We start from the raw sequence: 27,736 nt of genomic DNA, 5'->3' as shown, positions 1-27,736 counted from the left end.
GGTGGTTGCTGCTGGTGTTTGTCTTGGCGGGTGCGGGGCAGGTTCGGAGGCAGGTGAACTTGCAGGTGCAGCAGGTGAAGGGTCCGTGGGTGCGTCTCGGGGTGGCTCGGCAGCAGGCGTGGGTCCGGCCGGCATTGAGTGCGTTGAGAGTGGCGGCGTCGTAGGTCAGTCGGGTCGTCTTGCCTCGGCGGGGAGGGCCAGGGGTCCTGGCGCTGGGCGCAGGCCAGGTGCGGACGGGCGCAGACAGGCTTACCTTTGGCGTACCTTCGGCGCTCAATCGGCGCTCCCGCTGTGCGCGTCCGCTGCGCGGTCGCTCTGGGGGCGTCATAAGTAAGGAGCTGGGAGGGAGGAGCAGCTGGGTGGCGGCGAATGGAATCACAGGGGGGTGGGGCCGCAGGGAGGCAGCGGCGGGAAATTCCAAGAAGCAGCGGGCAGCGGGAAATTCCCAGGAGCAGCGGGAAATTCCCAGGAGCAGCGGGCAGCGAGCGAAGGAATCTGCAGGCAGGAGGCGGCAAAGGCAGGCAGGAGCGGCAGCAGTGAGTGGGGCGACCAAGCCCTGTGGAGGGCTGAGCGGTCACACTCTGTGGTCCCCTTAAGTAAGGAGCCGGGAGGGAGGAGCAGCTGGGTGGCGGCGAATGGAATCACAGGGGGGCGGGGCCGCAGGGAGGCAGAGGCGGGAAATTCCAAGAAGCAGCGGGCAGCGGGAAATTCCCAGGAGCAGCGGGAAATTCCCAGGAGCAGCGGGCAGCGAGCGAAGGAATCTGCAGGCAAGAGGCGGCAAAGGCAGGCAGGAGCGGCAGCAGGGAGTGGGGCGACCAAGCCCTGTGGAGGGCTGAGCGGTAATCATTTTTCTAGTTCAGATACAGGATCAAGTAGGAATGTCTGTGGCCGCTCCTCAGGGAAAAAAACAAATATATATAATTCACAGTGGGAATACAATCCCTAAACTAAAAAGCATAATTTGCAAACCAAGATGCATATTAACCCATTGTTGTCTTACACATATGATTTTTTTTATGTGTAAGTATTTTAGGGGTACACAGCTGCCTGTGATTGCGAACCTGCAAATTGTATAATTATAGGGGTACTTCTGATCCACTATGCGTACAGAAGTCGACTGTTCGTTTTGTGGACAACACACTGGAGTACACCTAAGGGGCAAAAACTACATCCTGCACAAACCACAGAAATATGGGAATTAACCTATTACTGTCCCACCCTATAAGGGTACTTACTTCTACTATTTGCAAAAGTAACTTTCCAGAAAAAAGGACCTGTAAAATGTTTGTGAAAACACACTGAAATACTGCACAGCAGCTGTCGGTAGATACTGGAGTACACGACATGGCATTCGATTCGAAAACTTGCTCAACGTGACAATATCTCGTACACTGCCATCCTCGAATCAAGCCTTTGCTACCGGCATTACATAAGACACTACAGCAACAACATAACCTCTTTCTGTGGACAGGATGTAATTCAGGTCCCAGTCAATGTTAGAAGTTGGATGGGAGATAGAGGCATCAATACATTTGCCCAGAGAACTGCGGCTTCATGGACACAAGACTGTTCTCAAGAACCATCACACACTGATTTCTAATGGAGAGAATGATGTATTCTCTGGTCAAAAATGTTCAAGGTCAGAACATGAGCTGCGGTTTAAACTGGCACAAACAAATGTTTTGCGTTAGACTCTAGAAGCACACTTCTTCTACTCACGATATACATTTTTAGTTGTCAAATAAATCATTTGGGGGATGTTTGGCTCAGATTTGGGCATGGACAGAAAGACAAAGAGCCTATCATAAAATTGCATCTAAAACGAGATGAAAATCGAACCTTAAAAGCCTACTTGACTACAAGCCACCCAAAAATAACATCCCCCAAAAATCCTCATACACATCATCTCCACAAACATACATTTCATAAAGTAGATATTCAAACAAGAGACTGTCACGTCCAATATAAAACATGTCATCATCAAACCTCATTTGCAAAGTAATTATATCACACCTGAGATCACTAGTGATAACAATACATTTGTTAGCCTCTACTTTCAACAATAAACCATGCACTTTTAGCAAGCACTGATGGGCAGATTTTTAGCAAGACTATGTGTTGAAGTGAATGGAGGTTGTTCTGTTACATTTAGCTGACAGGATACATTTTCATTTACCGATGCAGTGTTCTTTTGCCTCTCTGCAAACACCATCCCACATATCCAGCATTGAGGTGTCTTGGAAGTTGATCAGGTTGGTTAACATCAAAGAGCATATGTGATGAAACCACTTTTGGGATGTAGTAGTTCCAACACTCTGCCACATGGCAGGCTACTGGTGGCTTTGATCTCATTTTAGGTATGGTATGGCAAACTGATTGCATCCATTATTTGCAGAAGCTATTCTAAGGGTTCAGCTGGTGGAAATACCAGTGTTTAAGGAGACTGAGGGTGGATCTTCTCAATATTCTGGCCATTCTGATCCATGAGGGTGAGTAATTACCATCCGGCAGGGTGCAGAGGGAAATCCACATTCCTTCACTGTTGCTGCCTCGGGCCAGAAGGTAACGCAGACAGCTTTCTTCAAGCCACTAGAGGTAATTTCATATTTGGATACTTTAGGCTTAAGCTAATTTTTTTTTGTGGTGGCTGTTGCTGTGACCACGTTTTTGAGTGTACTGAGTGTTTGCTGCTCTGTGAAGCATTTATGAATCCTTCGTCTATTGCAACAGACCCCCCCCCCAATGTCCTCTCCTTGGATGTTCATGGTACTTTATTCAATCTCCTTGTCTACTACTCTTCTTTCACGGCCCGACATCTATAGTTCCAATTAGCTACCAGTGTAATTTTGTCATTTCTACAACGAGTGGAGCAGTGTCAGTTCAGCGCAGCATGTCGGCTGCTTCAACTAATTGACAAGGTATTTACCGAGGTATCTTACCCGGGTGTCTTTAGTCCAGTGGCTTGATTTCAATGTGATGCGTTCTGTGTCACATTGTGCAATTTTGAGGAGTGAATAGTTGCAGCAAGAGTGGAACATCTAGTAGGTTTGCGGAGGATCTGCCCAAGTGCCAAGAAGCCTGCCTACTGATAGAGGAGTGTGCCTTGCCCTGTGATAGTCTGTCCAGGAGGAGAAGTCCAGACTGCATGAGGAGCAACCAGAGATAACAGACTTCCTCCACATAGCAAAAGCCAAGTGTGACCACTGTCATGAATGGGGTCTCCCTATACGTATACTATATCTATATGTATATAGTTGTGGTTGGTTCAAACTGAATATCAACCAAACTGGGAGCTTTATGTGTGGAAATCGCAGAAATTACAGTTAGCATAAGCGGACGCCATTTTGTTTATGGCATCCATTTTAGTTAGCCATGTGCTACTTCCGTCTTCACTGTTGCCTGCTTTTCAATTCTGCTTAAGTCATCAACTGTGGTTAACTCCCTCAGTACTGAGCCAGAGCACTGTGCATGCTCAGAAAGGCCTGTAGCTGCTAGAATGCTCCTGTCTTAGACTGTAACTGTCAGGCTGTTTCAACTGATGTGGTCTGGTAAGGTCGCTTAAGCGACACTCTTGTTTTGGATTTGCTTGGCCAAGATTCTGGTTTTGTTTTGTTTTGTATATTGCAAAGTACAAAGGCAGGTAATGAGGAGATTTTTTTGTCTCCATTTTTTTATACTTGGATTCGATACTATTTGATTATAATATTACATTCCGTTATAATATTTTTGGCATGCCTGCTCCTAGCACACTTCGTAGAATGTGTTGCTGACTTGGAGGTACCAATATGGATCTAGGAAGTAGTCAGCCAGCTCCCCTAGAGGGGACACTTCATAGGTTTATGTATATTAAATACGGTATTTCTTCCATAATGTATAGTACACTGTGGAAGGAATATACGAGAAAAAGGCCTTATGATATTTGTAACATGGAACAGTCTTTGGTATGTTTACTTGTCTTTGTGCAGTCTCTGGACTGCTTTTCAGAGCTCTTCTGTTTGTAAATATGATTTACAGTTTGTTTGAGTACAGTCTGTGGGCTGCCTCTTGTTTTTGTCCTAGTGTTGATTTGTGGGTTGATTGTGTGTTTGAGTGTCTATGAGGTTTGTGGACTGACACCGGTGGTAATGCTTGTGAAGCACTTGTTTGAGTGAGTAGCGACTGTGCTCTTTGTGTAAGGATGGCTTGCCTTTACAAAATGCATTGTGTGTTATGTGTGTGTGGCCACTTGTTAAAAATGTCTGGAATGAGCTCAATTTGGTTTGTTGTCGTCATTATGTTCTGCAGATGTCATTGGAAGAATTACACTTTAAAATTCAAAGAATGAATTATATAACATATGTTAAGTAGCTGCACGCTACTATTAAAAGTAAAGCAGTAACGAAGTATAGATGTGTGAACATTCAATTATCCTATTGCTACAATGGTTAAAAAAATTAGAATTAAAACTCAATAAGAAAAAGTAGGCCTCACAGAAAAAAACGAATTTGTGTGTTTTACACAACTAGGACTCAATACAAAATGTTACAGCATTACCCTTAGATACATTATATTAAATATTAAAAGGCATTCACATTCTATGAGTAATTGGATGCTGCTAAAATAAAAGCGTTATTCTTTTACCACACTGCCAACAATAGATTTTGACTGGCTTGGAATGGCTAGTTTTTAACTAAGCCTCATTCCTAGCACCAGAAAGAGAGCTTTTAACAGTTGCTCAAGTTGTCTGTCCGAAGGAAGCGGTCTGTCAGAGCAGGGGTCATAAAACACAACTGAATAAATAACACAGGCCTTGCTCAGGCACAAGTTATAAATAAACGCTGTGGCAACTAGGTTTTAAGCTAGTACAGAATGGCCTAATAGCATGTGCATTAAAGACTACTAATTTTGAAACTTAGAAATACAGCTTCATTATTGTGGCTAAAAGAGAAAAGATAAAAGTAAGGACTTTCTTTCTTGTTGCTTTCCTAAAAAGCACATCTGTGGTTCTGATAGAAAATAATTACTGCTTTCTAAAAGACAAAGTGAAACAAATGTTCTTTGTTTCAGTAAAGCTTCTGTGCTTAGTTTCAAAGGAAGTTTTGTAAGTTTTATAAATAAATGCATTTAAAGACAGAAGGAAAGGAATAAGGCTTGCTTTTCATATTTAGAAAAAACGAAAGGGTTAGTGATCATTAGTTTTAAAAAACACATACTACATGAAAAAAATTATTACAAGTCATTGCACTAAAATCGTTTTTTGCATTATTATGATCTTTATAATGACTAATAACACTACTGAGAAAATTCTATTATATTTAGCACTGTAGAAAATTACCCTTTGCAAAGTATGTATTCAGATTTCAATGTGCACATTACAATTTCTATCTCCAAATGGTTAAATATGTTGTTGCACCAAATTAAAAAGGTGAGTATTAGTTACTCTAACAATGACGATATTACAGTCACTTAGTGACAAACTTACAATATGCTATGGCCGACTGGCTGCAGTGTCAAATACAAAGGTTATTAAAAGTAATGCAAAGAGTAGCTGCACAGACATGTGAATTACATTACAAGCCTTTATGCAAGCTTTAATGCACAATAGTTCTGGGCCCATTATCGCATTCTGAAAACTGACATTTTTAGCCAATTTCTTAGGTGCTAGAAAAGCACAGTGCACAAGAATAAAAAAATATAAAGAGTAAAAGTTGCATCCTACCTTTAAAAATATCAGCACGCAGGCACAGAGCAGGGATGCCTTCAGTCCTGCGGAGAGTTACTTAGAGCTGTGATGGCCACGTGGGGCTAGGCTTGCTCAGATAGAGGCCACGTTTTGCATTTATAACTGACCAGTACTACTGAAAGCAAAATGTCCACGCAGGGAGTTTTGGAGCATTTTTTTTTTTTAATCTGGTGTTAGCCACTGTGACAGTGTGTGATTTCCACTTTCAGGGGCCTACATTACACTATGAAAGCATCACAGCGTTTCTTGATGTGTACATGTACATATATAATTGTGTAAATGCAAGCTGTACATTTAGTCTATAGCCCTTGTAGTAATAATAAAAATAAATAAATAAACAGGGCTGTATTTGATTGAATGGGGAACATTTCCTTTTCAGCAGATTTGTTTCTATTTTGGTCTACAGCAAATAACACAAGTTAAGCACACGCACACTTCAGTGCCACTTGTTCTAAATAGGAAAAATATAGATACAAAACCTGCTTGTAATGTTGAAGAGTAGTTTAACAAATTAATTCCTTTGTATTAATTACATTTCCTGATTCTAACATTGTAGGATAAAACACTACAGGTAATGTAAACTTTGCTCTAATGATGTCTGAGGCTATAATGTGCCTAGGAAAATTAGGGTCAAATTAATTCTCAATTCATGTTAATAATATTTAGGATATCGTCATTTGTAATTTAACTACATTTAAGAAATGGAAGAATTTACTTCGTTGTTTCAATGAACTTATGGCCTTGATTAAGCCTTCCTGGAACAAGATTGGACACCACAGATCTGTTTTAGGTAACATTAGCTAAAGGAAATATTGCATATTCTGTGAGGAGCAGATGGGATATCACTGTTTTCTTGAGAAATAATACCAGTGTAGGAGATATGCAGGGTGAAGTTTATCCTACTGAATAACGTTATCAAGGGGCAGCAGCGTCTGTGGGCCATGTGCAGAGAATAGCTGTGCCATGTATGCAGAATAATAGTTTTTAAATTAAGATTGCTGTGCCAGGGCTAAGATAAGTAGGCAATAAAATTAAGCTTGCATTAATGTGCCAGTCTGTTAAACAGCACAATAAGCTAAAGGAATTTGGAGTTGGTCATTAGATTAATGTTTTTTAGTTAGCTCAATGTGCTTGTACACTAAAATATACAAAGTGGTACAGTCCAATAGTATTGGACATGGCCTCTTTGGTGTGGTTCCTCCTAGTTATCGATCTCCTACAAGTCTGTCCCTGCCCAGCTGCCAAAAGGGGTGTGTATTGTCGACAGGAGGTCACCTGCTTAGGTTACCTACTGTCGAAGGGGGGTGGGAGACTAGCTCCTGGGCAAATTAAGGGCAGGCAAAATTAAGTAACACATTGGCTTTTTTCTTGGTTTTTGTGCCTATAATGTGTATTATTGTGAGCTATTCTGCATGGAAAGTGCGCAGGCCAGCGTGTTGTTGTGTACTCTCTCTCTCTCTCTTTTTTTCGAGCCTGTCTAAGCTGTCTAGGAGCGGCTTTGAGAAATTGGTTGGGCTCGCTTTAGTCATTCGTTCACTAGATGCTGTGAATATGTTTAGTGCACGTCTAATTGGCTATTAAGTAATACTGTTTGAACAAATTGTTAGAATTAACAAAATGAATAAATAAACACACCATGTTACTGCTCATCCTGTCTATAAACTGATGTAATATGGAATTAGATAAGAATGAAAGGATGGGTAGAATAGACAGATGCTCCCTTATTGGACCTTTGAGGGGAACTATATGTGGGTTGTTTTTGCTCTAAAATTCCCAGGTGGCAACACCATTATTGTTGATGTTATTACGGCACTACATAAGTCGCAGAGGCATCACAAGTCCCTCATTAGTTAAGTCTATGTAATCAAGCTGACAACCCTTGCTAGAGCTGGTGAATAGGTTTCTCCCCTGAATATGATATTACATGGCCCAGATTGTGAAAAGTATGATACATATGGTTTACAATGCTGGGAAAGAAGCCCATATGCCCTTAGCACACATTTTTAAGAACAAAATGTTCTTTTGCCTGTTTTATTGTCTGCCACAAACAAGTTTTGCTGGAAAATTCATGTACCTACTAGGTTATGTTTAATATATCAGTTACTCATGTAATATGGATCTCTGTTACATTCATAGTTTTAGAGTTTCCTGCAACTATAATATGAGAACATGGTCATAAAGGGCAAAACATGGTTGTTCTTATGCAAGGAAAATAATTTTAGAGGTGTCTGCAGTTTTGCACAATAGTGAAAGTTCACAAAGTAGAAGCTGTATCGTGATGACTTATAAGTCCAAGTTTGTTAAAAGAATAGTGGTTTTGAAATTCCTTTTCTTTGAGGTTCTTCAGAAAAATAATATAGGGGCATTTCTGAAATAGAATATCCTCTTTTGATTGATTATTTTTATGTTGTGTCTAAAGATTTCTGTTCTGTTCACTAACAGATATGTGCTGGCCTACAACCATTGCCAGAGGGGGCTGGACATCAGATCCAGCCTGAGGATTCAGCACAACTGCAGCTTGGAGCCGAGGTGAAGGGAACCAGCACAGGCGCTGCTGGCAACTAGTACCGCAGTGAAGCGGAGAGAGGCATAGACCGATAACAAGAGCAAGGAGGCTTTGCTTGAGGTGACCCCCTCTGAAACAAGGGTTGCTTCAGATACTCCAGCATCAGACCTCTGAGTCCCGGTTCCCAAGTGAATGCAAGTCTGCACTTCTTTTTGTTGATCAAGAGGTGCCTGGACACACTGGGTACAATCTGCGTCACCGACGAAAGAGCAGTGCGCCAGCAGAGCAACACAGGAGTTAGGGAAGGACTTGAGTTCAGGGTACAGGTGCTGTGCCTCTGGTGCATGTTAGATTAGAGTGAAGAATACTGGTGCACTGCCTGAGACACTAGACAGGATCGTTGAAAGGATAAATTTCTCAGCAAAATCTGACATGGTAAGCGGGTGCCGGCCCTGGGGTTCCTGTTTTCTCTGTATATACGGGGATATTTTTACACCATGTCAGATTTTGCTGAGAAATTTATCCTCGATCTTTAGGGTCTAGGGAGACACGCTGTGGTGGTTAAAATGTTATGCATCCCTATCACATTTGCGGTTTAAGATCGGGGATGCATGCATAGTGTTAAATTGCAAATCCTGCTTGTACAATGGCTCTATTTCTTTTTCAAACACAGGTTGTGTTCTTTGGAACTCCACTCGCCTGGCGCCATTTCGAGCCTTAAGAATTAATAGACTCTGTACGATCTCTATGCCCTAGGATCATTGAGGGGGCATGATTATTTGAGTTTAACGATGGAATAACGCAAAAGGGGTGTTTTTTAATCACTAATCGTTGATAGGGGGTTCTTCTGCCTTGTTGATAGAACTACAGAACTGTATTGTTTTTAGACGCGTGTCTGTTTTTTAATTAATAGAGCTAATGGCTGATGGTAGGCCCTTGAAATGTGAATCATAAAGTTTCCGACTTTGCTTAACCGGTATAACATGAATTTCATGGGCACAATTGGGAACCATGATTTTGAGGAACCAGTTATGTGCATGTAAACTTACTGATGGATATAATTCCTATCACATGATATCACATGGTTTTACATTGCATTTTTGGTTGAAATATTATTGTTTTTTTATTTTCTTATAGTAAAAACAATCCACGGTTGTGAAGTACCCTCCACGTGGTTTTCCTCTGACAATTATCAGACTGAGGTAAGAGGTAAATAAGGACTGGGACAGATAGACTGTCCTGAAGAAGACCGACGTGACCCATGTAAATTGAGGGCACTTCAATACGGTCGAAACATGTTGACCACCGCAGTATAAGGAGGAGTGTTTTTGGATCTTGATTTCCTGCCTAAACACTTAGTCATCCTTCACTTCATTTAATCTTGACCGTGGAACCTATGAATAAAGTACTAATGGGTATCCATGAGCCAGTTTTAATGAGCACTATCTAACTGCACTTTATGTTTATCACTCACCCAGTCCTTATGGACAACACTTATTGTCGTGATCACTGTTTGTCACTTCTGCTTTGATCTTGGTTTGTTTTGTTTTCTGTATTATATGGACTACCTCATACAGTGCCCGAGAGTGTTGTATCAATGTAGTCCCACCCGTGAGAGGTTAATAAAACGTATTTCTTTGATATTACAGCTTCCGAACCAATCTCTTCTTTGTTGGTTTAAGAACCAGTGGACAGATAAGGGTGAACCCCTGCACCGGTGAGGCCCTAAAAAGGCTAATTTCCACAAATACGCCTGACTTTTCATACGGATCAGAACATCACACCAGAGAGAAAGCTCCTTTTACACTGTATGCATTTCCTCACCGTAAGTTAAACGTTGAATTTGTACTTCAAAATAAGTAGTGTGCATGAGAGTCAAGTGTCTAAAAGTTTCCAGGTCTTCAAACTGGTTAACAAAGGCTTGAGTGGAGGGAAGAAGGAAGGATTGAACAAAAAAAGGGAACATGCTTTCTAAGTTGCAAGGGGAAGAAGACCAGAAGAAAAAAACCCATAAAGGAACAAGTCTAAAAAGAGCTGGTCAAATTGCAAGGATGAAAAGCTGGATCTTTCACAATCAGCACGTTTGTCAAATGAAAAACGATTAACTACCTAAGAGAATTAAGCACTGCTTCAACTGGAAGCGTTATGCAGGTTATTTAATGGAAGATGGGTACCTTTTGGTGGCCGAGAGTAGAGACTTCGGTAAGCAGCAATTACATTAGCCAGGTCAGTATTTTTGCTAGTAGAAATTCGGGAGGTAACAGCTCCTTTAAGCTAGAAGATGGAAAGAACTACAGTCACTACAAAACAAAAGAGAAACAAAGCATCACCTTCTCAGCGGCCTTTTAAGTCCACCGATTGCAATTCTGACATTTCTGAGATTTTTGAGCATTATTGTCAAGCAAGCATGCAAACTGGGTTACAGTAACTTATTAACCATTATTTAGAGGCAATGTGACAATGGTCTGAAACAGATGATCTTTCACCGGCAGAGAAAGGGTTTCTCCAGAAATCTGCCTTAGACCAAAGAGGCAATTTTCACTCAAAAACAATGCATAAATATTTGGATATCAAAGTGCAATAAAAAAGCGTATACCATTTTAAGGACTAGGCAAAATATTAAAAAATAATATGCATCCCATTTTCAAAACGTGTTAATTCATAGTATTTATAAATTATCTTTATGCTGATGCTTCTTATATTCTTTGACTCTACATAACTGGAACCTTCCTGGCAGAAAATAAGCATCAGACAGCTTACAGGAAACCACACCACACGCAAAATGTACTTACTTCTTATTCATTATTTTACGCAAAGTGGAAAATCATGAATTATCCTGAGCTGGCTATAACATTTTGAAGTATATGCAAGTGGTGATTTGGCCCCACCACCCAAATCCCCCCTCCCACCCAACCACATCCTCGGCAATACAAAACAGGACTGGGATGAAACTTCCCTCAAACAACTCAAGCTCAAAGCAGCATCAAACACTGCAGACAAGTTTTAAAAACAGTTCTTCCAATACTAGCCAAGCCACTAATATATATATATATATATATATATATATATATATATATATCACTGCACGTTACTCCTCTCATCCGTTGTTTGGGAAGGAATACGGCTGGCACTCTGGTATCAGTTTCGAAAATTTATTATACCAAACCCCCCTCACCCCAAACAGACGCGTTTCGCCTTTGCAGGCTTCGTCAGTGTTACGTTTGTGCCACATATGAGAATTTTTATATATATATATATATATATATATATGTGTTTATAGTTCTTGTGTCCACTACAGGACACCTTATCAGATGCGCCTATCTGTGTCCCTGTGAGGACACCGTACCAGCGGTGAGGTCACCAGCTGGGAACTGTCAGAAGTGACAGTTGCCAGATGATCGCCAAGCTGACTGCAGTTACGCTCCGTGGCTGTAGGAGCACACGTGCTGGCTTTTCAGAATAAAGGAATTAACTAGTAAACCGAGTGATTCTTTACAATACTGGCGACGATTAGTCAGCACGGAACCCACGTGAAGAAATAAAAATAAAAAAAATAAAAGCTGAAGGAAAAACATATGAAGAATGAAAAGCAGTCAGTCAGGAAACACGACATGGTGCAGTAAACTGGATGTCGAAAGAAGGAAGTATTAAATTTTTTTTTAAAAAACAGGCACCAGTAGAAAGTTTAAAAGATAAAATCAAGTGATCAGCTACGAAACATTTAAGAACTTTACAAACGAAAACAAACAGTGAGTAAGCATTATCTACAACTCAAATCGCACTGTAATACGTTTTGGAAACTGATGTCAAAAGAAGAATTAAAATTTTTTTTAAACGCAACGTGAAATTGACAACTGCCTGAGGAGAACTTTAGCAATTGACAGAAACCGCGAAAAAGAAGAAACCGTCTAACCGAAGTAGGTTTCACTTCATGTAATATTTCACGTGTTTCTAGACAGTTTAAGGATATTGAATGTGCAAATGGCAAAAATAACTGAAACCTGTCAGCGCTATTAACGGAATCCAACCGTCAACCCTCCTGCGTATGTGAACTGCTGTGGTGAACGACGACGGCTGTTACGTCATCGCGCTAATACGTGATTGACGTTGGCGGCCATCTTGAGGGTGAAAAAATAAGGAAGTAAACGGCAAATCAAACTCCTATTTAATACGTACGGGCAATATTCCACCTGCCTACCTATGCATCGCCCGCTCAAATTCGTCTTGAATTCAGGTTGCAGAAACAAACGGTGGAGAGAAGAGGCGCTTATATCAAAAGCTGGCGGAAAATCAGAGATGCTGAGCATGGATCCTTAAACACCCCCTCTGGACCAAACTATCCATTAGAGACAATTCACCAGCAAGGAACTATCTAATGGAATCACTGGAGACCCTAGGACTAGCAAACCTATGGGAGTCAGCAACTGACCCCAAGACTTTCAAAAAAACGGTATTGAAAGTCACCAAGATGGTCTCATCCATCGAGGACAAAGCAACTCTTGCCAAGAGAGCACACGGATGGGTGGTGTTGGAAGGCTACACAGCTCTTAAACCACAACAGTACTTAACGACAGGCCTTACTCATACAACAAAAAATAAGTTCCTCAATATGTGCCTTGGCAATATACCCATAAGGCCTCACTTAGCACCCTGGAAAAGAGAAAACGCAGCAAATAGTTGCAGACTTTGCTGTTTTGGAAAAGAGGACCTGACGCACATTATCTGCATCTGCAAAAATCTCTTGGACATAAGACGCTCCCTGCTTCGGCCCCTATGGAATCAGAAGGGAATAACAAGCTGTAGACAGGCGGTGATGCTCTGCTTTAATCCCGGAGAAACTCAGTTAAATTGCAGAATAACGAGATTTTTTGACATTGTGGCCAAAAGACTAAAAGAAACAGCCGAAGGGTCTACCGGAAGCACTAGCTAAAACAAAAAAACTGCTAGCATCCAGCCGCCCTTAAGGACAGTACTAAACCAAATTGTGCTTTTATTAACTAATAAGGGGAATCCACCCGCTATTTTAAGTGAAATATTCTTGCCACTGATTGTTTTTTAGAACTGTATGTTTTAAATATTGTGAGTTTTTATTAACTGTACAATAAACTAAATCTTAAATCTATTTAATACGTACGGGAAAGAAAAAATTAAACGCGCTAAAACACGCAACAGATAACAGTGTGTGCACCGTAAAAGCAAAGCGGACCAGATTGCTGATATTTTGACCCCTAAAGCGTGAGCCGGGTGGTTGATATTTTTAACTGCTCTTAAAATCTTATTGCGCTTTTTCCCTTTGTGTCCTTTCCCTCCCCCCGGCATCAGCGTTTCGCGCTGCAGACCATCGCGGCGTTTTCGAATCTCGCACCGATATTAGGGTGTAGGATTCTGCGCCCTTTAAACTTAACCATCAATACACTCTGCTTGGTGTTGGCAGATTACTTGCCTCTCCCCTCAACGATTGGCCGACTGTAGGGCCGTCATCTCCTGGGGACTGAGCTGAGAATTTAGTGGCGGCCATCTTGGAGAGGGCTCTCCTCTTCTGTCGCTCGGGCGCCGCTATAAAAACAGAGGACGCACTCTAATCAGGAGATTGCTGATATTTTGACCCCTGAGGCGTGAGCCGGGTGGTTGATATTTTTAACTGCTCTTAAATTCTTATTGCGCTTTTTCCCTTTGTGTCCTTTCCCTCCCCCCGGCATCAGCGCTTCGCGCTGCAGACCATCGCGGCGTTTTCGAATCTCACACCGATATTAGGGTGTAGGATTCTGCGCCCTTTAAACTTAACCATCAATACACTCTGCTTGGTGTTGGCAGATTACTTGCCTCTCCCCTCAACGATTGGCCGACTGTAGGGCCGTCATCTCCTGGGGACCGAGCTGAGAATTTAGTGGCAGCCATCTTGGAGAGGGCTCTCCTCTTCTGTCGCTCGGGCGCCGCTATAAAAACAGAGGACGCATTCTAATCAGGAGATTGCTGATATTTTGACCCCTGAGGCGTGAGCCGGGTGGTTGATATTTTTAACTGCTCTTAAAATCTTATTGCGCTTTTTCCCTTTGTGTCCTTTCCCTCCCCCCGGCATCAGCGCTTCGCGCTGCAGACCATCGCGGCGTTTTCGAATCTCGCACCGATATTAGGGTGTAGGATTCTGCGCCCTTTAAACTTAACCATCAATACACTCTGCTTGGTGTTGGCAGATTACTTGCCTCTCCCCTCAAAGATTGGCAGACTGTAGGGCCGTCATCTCCTGGGGACCGAGCTGAGAATTTAGTGGCGGTCATCTTGGAGAGGGCTCTCCTCTTCTGTCGCTCAGGCGCCGCTATAAAAACATACGGCCATGGCTCCGCGCAGCGGACGCGTACAGCGGGCGTGCCGGAGTCAAGCCAGAGTCCTGCCCGTCTGCGCCCATCCGCGATCGACCGGGCGCGGGGCAAGACCCCCTGGTTCATCAGAGCCAGCTGGTTCGCAGGGTATGTTTAGGCACCGATTATGCTACACCAAACTGGACCTACTATCATTATGTCTGACACCGGAAAATAGCTGTCTCCACACTCTACTGGCCGAGTCATTACCCCCCTATTGCAAGACGTGTAATCAGATCTTGCCATTGTTCAGAAGGGAGGTAAGGGAAGTAGCCAAGTTAAAGATGCTACTATTGAACTGCAGGTCTATGAAGAAACATAAAGTCGAGATATACGACCTATTGATAAACAGAGACCCGGACGCCATGTTTCTCACAGAGACATGGCTGGAAGAAACATCTTCTCCGGATGTTCTCGAAGCTGTCCCCCCTGGTTACAGTCTACTTAGACTAGATAGACAAAAACAGCGAGGTGGGGGGCTAGCTCTAATTTATAAATCAGAACTAGAATGCACTCTGCTAAAAGCTACCCTACCTAACAGCGAGAGCGGCTTCTTCACCATAAAAGTAGGTCCCAAAAACGTGATTAGTGGATTACTGATATATCGCCCGCCAGGGGGTGTTGCTCAGTTTGGAGACCAACTTTTAGAACTAATAACTCAACCAGCGATTAGACACAAAAGGTTTCTTATCCTGGGAGATTTAAACCTTCACTTTGAAGACACAGATTGTAGGGAGGCACAAACTGTGGCTTCAGCACTGAACTCCGTGGGGGTCAGTTTGCTATCCACAGCCCCCACGCATCAGCTGGGCCATACCTTGGACCCTACTTTTTCTAATTGGGAAGGCATTAAGGTCTTACCTCCGGTCCAATTGATTTGGTCGGATCACAGTATCGTCCCGTTTGAAATAGAAGATGAACCCCCAGGAATCCAATCAAAAACACCTTTATCTCAGAAGCGTAGGGTTTGGAAGAAATTTACTCCAGATCTGTTTAAAAGTGCCCTATTAGAACATCCCCTGCCTCTAGGTAACACTCTACAGGAGGCATGGAACAGTTATGAGAATTGGATGTCCAATGCCCTGGACGAAGTAGCGCCTTGGACGCTCAAACCACCGTTAAGGCAATCCAGAACTGCCCCGTGGTTCTCAGAAAAACTTAGATTGGCTAAAGCTAAATGTAAAACTATGGAGCGGAGGTGGAGGCAGAACTATGCCCCAGAACTCAAATAATGCTACAAAACAGAGCTAAAAAAATACCAGAAATTGTTGAGATTGGAGAAAAGTATCTACTTCAAAATTAGAATTGAGCTAGCAGATAACCCCACCAGAGAACTCTTTAGTATTTACAAAGAACTCACGGTTCCATCTAGACTCGAAGCTCAAGATACTTACTCTACTGAGATGTGCGATCTTGTAGCTGATTTCTTTGTGGATAAGGTTGACTAAATCCATGCCACCTTTACAGATAGCAATGATCTCTTCAGTAACCGTGGGGATATAAGAGCCATCTCCACACAGAAACCCCACCTTACATGCTTTAAAACACCTGATAGACATGAACTATCAGGTATTGTCAACAGTATACAATCTGGATCCCCCTGCGACGTGTGCCCACCGGCTCGGTGCAAAGGAGTTATGGAGAGCATATTAATCGACTATATTAGTCACATGGTGACACTGTCTTTTGGCCGGTCTGTATTCCACTGAGTGCCTTAGGCAGATAGTGGATGAAGGTGAGACAGCAGCGTTGGTTTTATTAGACCTGAGTGCAGCGTTTGACACCGTGCTGCACACAACGCTGCTGTCTCGTCTTTCGGAGATGGGGGTGACATGATCAGCGCTTGCCTGGCTACGATCCTTTTTGGTCAATAGAAGTTTTCAGTTGCACTGCCCACCCTTCAAATCCTCCCTACGGAAGGTAAGCCATGGGGTTCCTCAGGGCTCAAGTTTGAGCCCTACCTTGTTTAACATCTATATGGAACCCCTGGCTCACGTGGTGGAGGCATTTGGGGTGGGCATTGTTAGCTATGCCGACGACACCCAGCTGATGTTTAAGCTCACACCTGACCGCAGAGAAGACGCCATTAACTTTTCGAACTGTATGTCGGCAGTAGCAGCATGGATGAACAACAACTGCCTGCGTCTTAATGGCGAAAAAACAGAATTACTGGTGGTCGGGAGAGCAACATCAGCATGGTCTTGCTTGTGGTGGCCCACTGAATTAGGGAGTCCCCCCACTCCTGTGGAGTCGGTAAGAAACCTCGGCGTAATGCTGGATATAGACCTTTCTTACAAGGCCCATGTTAGCAGGGTGACTGGGAGGTGCTTTGGTATACTGAGTGTTCTCCGGAAGGTTTTAGATCTCCTCCCTACCGGAGCCAAAAAAAACATTGTCCATGCTCTGGTGACTCCGCACCTTGATTATGGGAACGCCCTGCTGATAGGGCTAAGTCAAAAAGGCCTTCACCAACTTCAGTGCGTGCAGAATGCTGCCGCACGCCTCGTGCTTGGGCTTTCGCGCAGAGCTTCTGGGAAGACCGCTCTGGCCAAGCTCCACTGGCTTCCAGTTAGGGAGCGGATTAAATTTAAAGCTCTTTGTTATGCGCATCGTATCGCTCAGGGCAAAGGCCCTGATTATTTAAAGAACCTCCTTATTACACATCGCCCCACTCGGAACTTAAGATCATCTGGTACGCTGTTGTTTAAACCACCCCGTATCTTCAGGGCCAGAATGGGCTGACTCTCCTTTAGGTACCTAGCCTCCAAACAGTGGAATGCACTCCCGCTTCATCTTCGGATGGAACCATCTGAATTAAGATTCCGGGGAAAACGTAAAACTTTTATGTTCCCCATCATGTAAACCCCCCCAAGGCTTTCTAATATCTGCCTCTTGAAATATATCAGCAGTTAGCGCGGGGACACACTGTTCTTTGTGTAGCCAGGCGCTTTATAAATGACTTATTATTATTATTAAATTAAAAGAGGAAAGACAATATAATAATAAAAATAAAAATTTGGAAAATGTAAATAAAAGCAATGGGCATACAGGTGGCATAAAGGACCATTTAACACAAACTGTTGAACAAAAAAAAGAGCAAAGGTCAAGGAAGCAAACTAGGATCAGTTAAGTGGAAAATAAAGAGAATAAATAATGTATCGAACTAATCCAGTGCTTTCATTCAACATGGGCCATGTGGCCACTGGGTGTATCTGGAACCTCTCACCTCCTGAACCATTTTTACGTGCAGGCAGAGAACCAACGTTAAAGTGGGAAGAATGGAGGGAATATTTCCTCAACTACATCTCCACACAGGAAGAAGACACTGAATTAAAGCCAGAGAAAAAGTATAAACTAGTAATGCACAACTTAGGCGCAGGAGGTATTAAGGTATATAATTCAATAAACAAAAAAATAAGAGAAGAAGAAAAAGATACATTTTCAAACGCAATTGACGACCTAAATGCATATTATAAACCAACGGTTTGTGTAGGTGTGGACAGATATAAATTTTTCCATAGGAGACAAGGAAAGGAGGAGACTGTTGATGACTATGTATCTGCCCTAAAAGAACTAGCAATAAACTGTTGATTTGGACAACTACACGACGAACTAATAAGAGATCAAATTGTTATGCAAGGCTCGAACGAGAACATTCAAGATAATCTATGGGCCAAGGGTGAGTACCCTTTGCAGAACATAATAGATATAGCCAGGAAAGCGGAACTTACGGGGCGATGCGCAAAAGCTGTACTAAAAGAGGAAAAAATAAAAAAAGAAGGCGAGAGCGTCAACAAGGTATCTGATCAAAAAAATTGGAGAGCTAACAGGCAAACTGTAAAACCAAAAGAACCCAACAAAACTTACAGGAGGTACGAGACACCAAGAAAAGGACACCGTTACCGATGCCTGAGCACTGCTCATAAGCCATATGATTTCAAGTGCCCAGCCCGGGAAGTTAAATGCACGTATTGCGGACTAATTGGTAACTTTAACAAAGCATGCAACAGGAGAAAGAACCAACGGGTAAAAGCAGTGGAAGATGAAGAAGATGAAACAAATGATGAGGATGAAGAGGACATTAACATGTACATTCTCAACATAGACGACGAACAGGATATGGACAACGAGAAAAAATGTAAAGCTAGGACAAGGAAACCAGTATGTAACATGACAATTGGAGGAGTGGAAATAAACATTGTGGCAGATTCAGGCTCACCCTATACCATCGTTAATGAGAAGGTCTGGGAAACCAAGTTCAAGGATAAAATTGGAGATAGACTCGATCTACCGGACATCAATATTAAATCATTCAACGGAAAACCCATTGAAATACAAGGTTACAGAGAATTAAAATTCGTATTCAAGGGAAGAGAAGCCGAATGTAAGCTCTATGTTTCTAAAATTGGACCATCGGTACTAGGCTGGATGGACCAGGGAAGTCTAGGAATCAAGCTTGATCCTAACAGCAAAGAACCAGTGCTCAGTCTGTTCGACAGTGACAATTATGCTAGCCAGATACTTACAAAGTACTCGAAGGTATTCAGTGGAAAAGTAGGCGCGCTAAAGGGTTACCAACACAAAATAAAGTTAAAACCAATCACCACTCCCGCCGTTCACAATGCAAGAAATATACCTTTCGCTATACGAGAGGAGGTAAGGAGTCAACTGGACAAATTACTGAAGGATGGTATAATAGAGAGAGTCGAAGCGTCAGAGTGGGTTGCACCTCTTGTCGTGGCCAAGTGCCCCAACGGAAAACTCAGACTCTGCATAGACCTTCGAGATCTGAACCAAAACATCTTGGTGGAGCAGTACCCACTTCCTAAGATTAACGAGATGCTGTCTACGATCAAGGGCATCAAATGGTTCACGACCATCGACTTAAAGTCAGCATACCACCAGGTGCAATAACATCGAGAGAGCAAACCTTTGACTACTTTTGTGACACCGTTTGGCTGTTTTAGGTTCACCCGCGTACCATTTGGACTAGCATCTGCTGCAGCAATGTCCAAAGGTTAATGAATAACATTTTTGAAGGTGTCACAGGCATATTGTTATTTCAGGATGATATCCTAGTAATGGGTAGAACAAGAATGGAACATGACAGTCGTGTGGAGCAAGTTCTAAACATATTGAGTGAAAATGGATTGACCGCAGAACATTCAAAATGTAAATTCGCTTGTAAATCAGTCAACTACCTAGGCCATCAGATAACAGGGCATGGCATCAGTCCCAAGAACAACCTAATCCAGGCAATAAAGGATTTACCAGTACCCACCAATAAAGACGAGGTAAGGTTGTTTCTCGGATTGGTGGAGTACTATGCAAAGTTCATCTGGAACTTTTCCACAAAGACCCACACTTTAAGACAATTATTGAAGCTAAAAAATCAATTTGAGTGGACTGAAGAATGTGCACAAGCATTTCATAACCTAAAACAGGATATGTGCAAAACGCTACCTCTTCAGGGATTTGATCCCACGCTCCAGAACTACATCACAACTGATGCAAGTAACAAAGGCATAGGGGCCGTGCTAACACAGAAAGATGTCAAGGGTATTGAGTACACGATTGCATTTGCTTCACGGTCGCTGACACCAGCTGAAGAGAAATTCTCGGTGATTGAGTGGGAAGCGTTGGCCTGTGTCTGGGCCCTCGAGCATTTCCGACAGTACGTCTGGGGTAGAAAAGTAAAACTTTGCACGGACCACAAACCACTAACGAAGGTTCTCACCACGAGCGGTTTGCACACAGCCTCTCCTCGTCTTGCAAGAATTTCAATGCGCCTAATGGATTATATGTATGACATACATTACGTAACAGGCGTGAAAAACGTGGTGGCGGACTTTTTAAGCAGATTGCCACTGGAATCAAAAAATGACACCGTGAACATTGATAACGATGACCCGTGTGTAGCAAACTTGTGGGAATGTTCTAGCGGAATAACAAAGGAGGAATGGTTGGAGGAACAGGATAAAGACAAGGACATTGGATTGGTAATACAAATGATCAGAGAGGGTTGGTCTAACAAAAACAAAATGAAGGAAACAGCGAAACCCTACTGGGAAGTAAAAGATGAATTGTCGGTGGAAGATGGACTACTCATGAGAAGCGGAAAATATGTTCCTCCGAGGACAATAAGAGGAAAGATATTGGAAATATGCCATGAGGGACACTTGTATTTACAACAAGGGGTGGTGATGGACAGAGTCTCTGAATTAAGCAGAATACTCTCACCAAGTCAAGAGATCAGGGCTAGATCCAACACCGTTTTTTAGCTCATTGCACCATCCCAGTTTCAGAACCTGGCTGTATGCAAATTAGTCTGTCCCTGGCCCAGTGCATCATGGGAACAGGGCAGACCAGACTACAAAAGCCAATTCTTACACTGGGAAGGAAACAAGCTTCCGGGGACCGGTTTCTGGCATTTCAGCCGTCTTCGGCCCAGCTTGCTTGAATCCTGATGGTGCAATGAGCAAGGGACTCACATCTGAGTATACCCTTCCACGCTTAGGGTGGACAAAAATATTTACAACAAGGGGTGGTGATGGACAGAGTCTCTGAATTAAGCAGAATACTCTCACCCAGTCAAGAGATCAGGGCTAGATCCAACACCGTTTTTTAGCTCATTGCACCATCCCAGTTTCAGAACCTGGCTGTATGCAAATTAGTCTGTCCCTGGCCCAGTGCATCATGGGAACAGGGCAGACCAGACTACAAAAGCCAATTCTTACACTGGGAAGGAAACAAGCTTCCGGGGACCGGTTTCTGGCATTTCAGCCGTCTTCGGCCCGGCTTGCTTGAATCCTGATGGTGCAATGAGCAAGGGACTCACATCTGAGTATACCCTTCCACGCTTAGGGTGGGCAAAAATATTTACAACAAGGGGTGGTGATGGACAGAGTCTCTGAATTAAGCAGAATACTCTCACCCAGTCAAGAGATCAGGGCTAGATCCAACACCGTTTTTTAGCTCATTGCACCATCCCAGTTTCAGAACCTGGCTGTATGCAAATTAGTCTGTCCCTGGCCCAGTGCATCATGGGAACAGGGCAGACCAGACTACAAAAGCCAATTCTTACACTGGGAAGGAAACAAGCTTCCGGGGACCGGTTTCTGGCATTTCAGCCGTCTTCGGCCCGGCTTGCTTGAATCCTGATGGTGCAATGAGCAAGGGACTCACATCTGAGTATACCCTTCCACGCTTAGGGTGGACAAAAATATTTACAACAAGGGGTGGTGATGGACAGAGTCTCTGAATTAAGCAGAATACTCTCACCCAGTCAAGAGATCAGGGCTAGATCCAACACCGTTTTTTAGCTCATTGCACCATCCCAGTTTCAGAACCTGGCTGTATGCAAATTAGTCTGTCCCTGGCCCAGTGCATCATGGGAACAGGGCAGACCAGACTACAAAAGCCAATTCTTACACTGGGAAGGAAACAAGCTTCCGGGGACCGGTTTCTGGCATTTCAGCCGTCTTCGGCCCGGCTTGCTTGAATCCTGATGGTGCAATGAGCAAGGGACTCACATCTGAGTATACCCTTCCACGCTTAGGGTGGACAAAAATATTTACAACAAGGGGTGGTGATGGACAGAGTCTCTGAATTAAGCAGAATACTCTCAACCAGTCAAGAGATCAGGGCTGGATCCAACACCGTTTTTTAGCTCATTGCACCATCCCAGTTTCAGAACCTGGCTGTATGCAAATTAGTCTGTCCCTGGCCCAGTGCATCATGGGAACAGGGCAGACCAGACTACAAAAGCCAATTCTTACACTGGGAAGGAAACAAGCTTCCGGGGACCGGTTTCTGGCATTTCAGCCGTCTTCGGCCCGGCTTGCTTGAATCCTGATGGTGCAATGAGCAAGGGACTCACATCTGAGTATACCCTTCCACGCTTAGGGTGGATAAAAATATTTACAACAAGGGGTGGTGATGGACAGAGTCTCTGAATTAAGCAGAATACTCTCACCCAGTCAAGAGATCAGGGCTGGATCCAACACCATTTTTTAGCTCATTGCACCATCCCAGTTTCAGAACCTAGCTGTATGCAAATTAGTCTGTCCCTGGCCCAGTGCATCATGGGAACAGGGCAGACCAGACTACAAAAGCCAATTCTTACACTGGGAAGGAAACAAGCTTCCGGGGACCGGTTTCTGGCATTTCAGCCGTCTTCGGCCCGGCTTGCTTGAATCCTGATGGTGCAATGAGCAAGGGACTCACATCTGAGTATACCCTTCCACGCTTAGGGTGGACAAAAATATTTACAACAAGGGGTGGTGATGGACAGAGTCTCTGAATTAAGCAGAATACTCTCACCCAGTCAAGAGATCAGGGCTAGATCCAACACCGTTTTTTAGCTCATTGCACCATCCCAGTTTCAGAACCTGGCTGTAAGCAAATTAGTCTGTCCCTGGCCCAGTGCATCATGGGAACAGGGCAGACCAGACTACAAAAGCCAATTCTTACACTGGGAAGGAAACAAGCTTCCGGGGACCGGTTTCTGGCATTTCAGCCGTCTTCGGCCCGGCTTGCTTGAATCCTGATGGTGCAATGAGCAAGGGACTCACATCTGAGTATACCCTTCCACGCTTAGGGTGGACAAAAATATTTACAACAAGGGGTGGTGATGGACAGAGTCTCTGAATTAAGCAGAATACTCTCACCCAGTCAAGAGATCAGGGCTAGATCCAACACCGTTTTTTAGCTCATTGCACCATCCCAGTTTCAGAACCTGGCTGTATGCAAATTAGTCTGTCCCTGGCCCAGTGCATCATGGGAACAGGGCAGACCAGACTACAAAAGCCAATTCTTACACTGGGAAGGAAACAAGCTTCCGGGGACCGGTTTCTGGCATTTCAGCCGTCTTCGGCCCGGCTTGCTTGAATCCTGATGGTGCAATGAGCAAGGGACTCACATCTGAGTATACCCTTCCACGCTTAGGGTGGACAAAAATATTTACAACAAGGGGTGGTGATGGACAGAGTCTCTGAATTAAGCAGAATACTCTCACCCAGTCAAGAGATCAGGGCTAGATCCAACACCGTTTTTTAGCTCATTGCACCATCCCAGTTTCAGAACCTGGCTGTATGCAAATTAGTCTGTCCCTGGCCCAGTGCATCATGGGAACAGGGCAGACCAGACTACAAAAGCCAATTCTTACACTGGGAAGGAAACAAGCTTCCGGGGACCGGTTTCTGGCATTTCAGCCGTCTTCGGCCCGGCTTGCTTGAATCCTGATGGTGCAATGAGCAAGGGACTCACATCTGAGTATACCCTTCCACGCTTAGGGTGGACAAGCTTGTTTCTAGCCCTGATCTCTTGACTGGGTGAGAGTATTCTGCTTAATTCAGAGACTCTGTCCCTCACCACCCCTTGTTGTAAATATTTTTGTCCACCCTAAGCGTGGAAGGGTATACTCAGAGATGAGTCCCTTGCTCATTGTACCATCAGGATTCAAGCAAGCCGGGCCGAAGACGGCTGTAATGCCAGAAACCGGTCAAAATACCCGGAAGCTTGTTTCCTTCCCAGTGTAAGAATTGGCTTTTGTAGTCTGGTCTGCCCTGTTCCCATGATGCACTGGGCCAGGGACAGACTAATTTGCATACAGCCAGGTTCTGAAACTGGGATGGTGCAATGAGCTAAAAAACGGTGTTGGATCTAGCCCTGATCTCTTGACTGGGTGAGAGTATTCTGCTTAATTCAGAGACTCTGTCCCTCACCACCCCTTGTTGTAAATATGAGGGACACTTGGGCATCGCCAAAAGCAAAGGCAGAGTGAAAAACATGTATTGGTGGCCAGGAGTCAGCCTGGATGTGGAAAGAAAAGTAAGAGGTTGTAAGTTGTGTTTGGATGCGGACAAATCACAGGTAACATTCAGACCACCTCTACAACCAATAAAATGCCCATCCATGCCATGGGAAAGGATTGGCATCGACATAATGGGACCCATAGTAAAAGATGATTTACAGAGTTATGTGAAAGTCATCATTGACCATTACACCAAATGGCCCGAAATAAGAGTTGTCAAGAAGGCTGACACCCAGCGTGTGGTACAGTTCTTGGAGGACACCTTCACACGAGAAGGACTACTCAAACGGGTGGTTAGTGACAATGGTGTACAATTCACCTCTGAATTGTTCAGGGAGTACATGGTGAGGCACAACATTGAGCACAAAACAACATCTTTATACCACGCGGCCGGCAATGGGGCCGTTGAAAGATTTAACAGGGTCCTCAAAGGCATCATTCAGATAGCCAACTCCAATCAACTTAACTGGGAAAAAAGAAGTAATGAAAACTGTATGGGCCTACAGGATAACACCATGTGAGTCAACAGGTCACAGCCCATTCGAACTCATGCGCGGGCGCACTCCGCTCACGAAGGACAATGTGGGTTGGGTCAAGGCGGCCCGCTGAGTACATTGGTCATCTAAGATGGTAAATGAAAGATTGACTCAAGCACCATCCAGGAGCAAGAGTTTCTATGATGAGAAACATGGATGCAAGGAGGTAACAGTCAATGTTGGAGATGCAGTGAAGGTTAAAAGGAGTGGACACGTCGGCAAGGGACAAGAAAGATACTCCAAGCCGCTCACCTTGCGGGAAGTGTACTGCAACTCTGCACGACTGAGTGATGGTAAGGTCTGGCATTTCACAGCACTAGCTGCTCACAAACATCCCGTGGACAATACAAAGGACAACATACTACTAGAGGCTTCTGGAGAGCAGTCTAGCATGCAGACGGGAAGTCCGGCTCAATAATACTTCTCGGACACCGAATCTGACATTGAAGTCCCAACAACCCCAGGGCATGGGAGTGGCCCCGGTCGGTACGAAGACACTCAACCAGAGGACTGTTTGCACTTTCCAACCAGACCTGAAGGAGCAAGGCGCAGGTTACCAGCCATCCCTGCGAGTGACCAGGCACTACCATTGGACAGGAGTAGGGCGGGTAGACTGTTGGGACCGCCTGCAAAACTTAAAGACTACATATGTGGATAATGGAGCTCTCGCTTCTTAGTTCTTGTTGGTTACAGTTCTCCCCTAAGGAGGGGGATGTGTTGTGTTTATAATTCTTGTGTCCACTACAGGACACCTTATCAGATGCGCCTATCTGTGTCCCTGTGAGGACACTGTACCAGCGGTGAGGTCACCAGCTGGGAACTGTCAGAAGTGACAGTTGCCAGCTGATCGCCAAGCTGACTGCAGTTACGCTCCATGGCTGTAGGAGCACACGTGCTGGCTTTTCAGAATAAAGGAATTAACTAGTAAACTGAGTGATTCTTTACAATAGAAGTAGGGAAGATTTGGGGCAAATGGCGAAACCATTATGGTCTGAATTTGTAGGAGTGCCTTCCTTGGTGTACAGATGCCTACAAGACGTGGTAAGTTCAATTTTGTCTTTATTTAAGGAGCATCTAAGTAAGCGACAGGCAGGGAAGAAGGCTCACAACAACGGCCTTCCCCTGTTCAAATAAAAACATTCTGATCGCACTCTAAAGGAATGCAGAACATTCTTCATTCCACACAAAGAAGAAAAACAGATCCTATCCCTTGGTATGTGATATTTGGACGCGGTTGGGTAGTGCTGTAACGGCTGTTGCTTGCTTATGTTTTGTAAAACAATAAAGTTTTTTTTTTTTAAATCAGCTGAGGAAGAAATTAAAAATAAATGCAATAGCAACCAGACACACGTAAAACTAAACTATTGTATTCACTAGAGCACCTAATGAGATTAGGATAGACCCAGAGTTGAGACAGTAAATGACAATTTAATTAAAATAACAAGAAGAAACCGTTAGGCCACCAGCTTGAAATGGCAACTACAGTGATTTGACCTACTAACTCCCAAGTAGCGAGTAAGTAATTTTGAGCCTCTTAAACGTCTAGAAATTCTGAAGGCTTGGAACCTTCGAGAATTAATTCATAGTGACGTAGGTCTGACTTCTTCACTGAGAGTTGTAGGTTTGCTGCATAGGAAAAAGGCACTCTATGGATCCAAGCATTGATATGCAAAGCTTAAAGCCGTAATGTGTATATGTTTTAGTAATTCTTGCATGTACATACGCAATGCTTTTCTGACTTGTTCACCAATACTATAATATACATTTTATTGCACATATGACTACCTCTCTCTAACCAGCTTCTGAAACGCTGGTAGGACTGGGGAGTAGTAGATCGGCTTATTGATCCCATTTCAAGAGTGATACCTGCAACCAGTTACTGCTTGAATGGCAAACCACTAGATATGCTGGGGCTAGGTAGTCCACACCCGTGATGGATACAAAAATAATACTTTAAGTCACAGAAGGCGAGGTACTGTAGGCTAAAACACACAGAAAGGTTGAAGGTGTCGCATGACAAGGGTAACATGGCAGCACAACATTCACTAGTCAAAATAGCCTTCCAAAAGTGGGCAGGCTTGCAGCAGAGCCTATTGTCAGGTTGGCAGTACGGTGCAACGGTCGGTAACATACTAACAACATCTGTAAAAGGCCAGTACGCTTGGCATAGGGAGCGTTCTGTGTCAGTTTTTATTTCACAGAAAGTTTAGAGTCATGATCTGGGGGTCCCCCGCTGAGCAGTAGGGGTCATGTTTCTGATCCCCTGGTGCAATTCACCAAAACAAATGAGATATCCAGTTGTACTACGACCCGGTAGGCAATGCTTTGTTGGTGGTGTTTTCTGGTCATGATTAAGCAATTGAAATGAGTTCAGGGACACAGTGGAACTGCAACCCCACTTTTGTAAATGAATAACATACTTAAATTAGCACTAAAAGACTGGGCATAAAACTTTGAAAAGTTTATTTAATAAACCCAAGCCAGTGCATAAATAGGAATGATAACCACACAGGATGCGAAAACAAATTCAGCAATGCAGAACATTGCGAGCGCAAAAGTATGACTATTCCTAACATGGATGGTCGATTCCTAGCATCCCAACACCCTATTACTACTCCTAAGTGGTATGTTTAAATTTAGCCAAAGAAATATCTGTTTAGTTATTTTATATCACAACCCTTGCCCGGGATAAGCAGTGCTGGGCTGAAGGCCACTTCTCTGCAAAGCTTTTGGAGTCCAGGAGCAACCCCTGAATGGGGCGGGTTTGTCGCAGCAAACCTCTGTGGTCTCTGGCCTGAT

The 27,736-nt window shown here is 43.7% G+C and overlaps 1 protein-coding gene across 2 annotated transcripts in view; it reads right to left on the bottom strand.

The window, feature by feature from the left end:
* AFG3L2 (AFG3 like matrix AAA peptidase subunit 2) overlaps positions 1 to 27,736 on the bottom strand; it is a 217,583-nt gene that overhangs the window by 173,841 nt on the left and 16,006 nt on the right. For both annotated transcript variants that reach the window (XM_078687596.1, XM_078687597.1), the window contains exon 2: positions 10,403 to 10,502. In XM_078687596.1, the coding sequence (XP_078543722.1) occupies positions 10,403 to 10,502 (100 nt within the window). The remainder of the gene's footprint in view (positions 1 to 10,402; positions 10,503 to 27,736) is intronic.

This window comes from Lissotriton helveticus, chromosome 4_1 (assembly GCF_964261635.1).
Source record: "Lissotriton helveticus chromosome 4_1, aLisHel1.1, whole genome shotgun sequence".
Lineage (NCBI taxonomy): Eukaryota > Metazoa > Chordata > Amphibia > Caudata > Salamandridae > Lissotriton > Lissotriton helveticus.
Note: the sequence above shows the minus strand (reverse complement) of the source record. Positions and strands in the feature narration are given on the sequence as shown.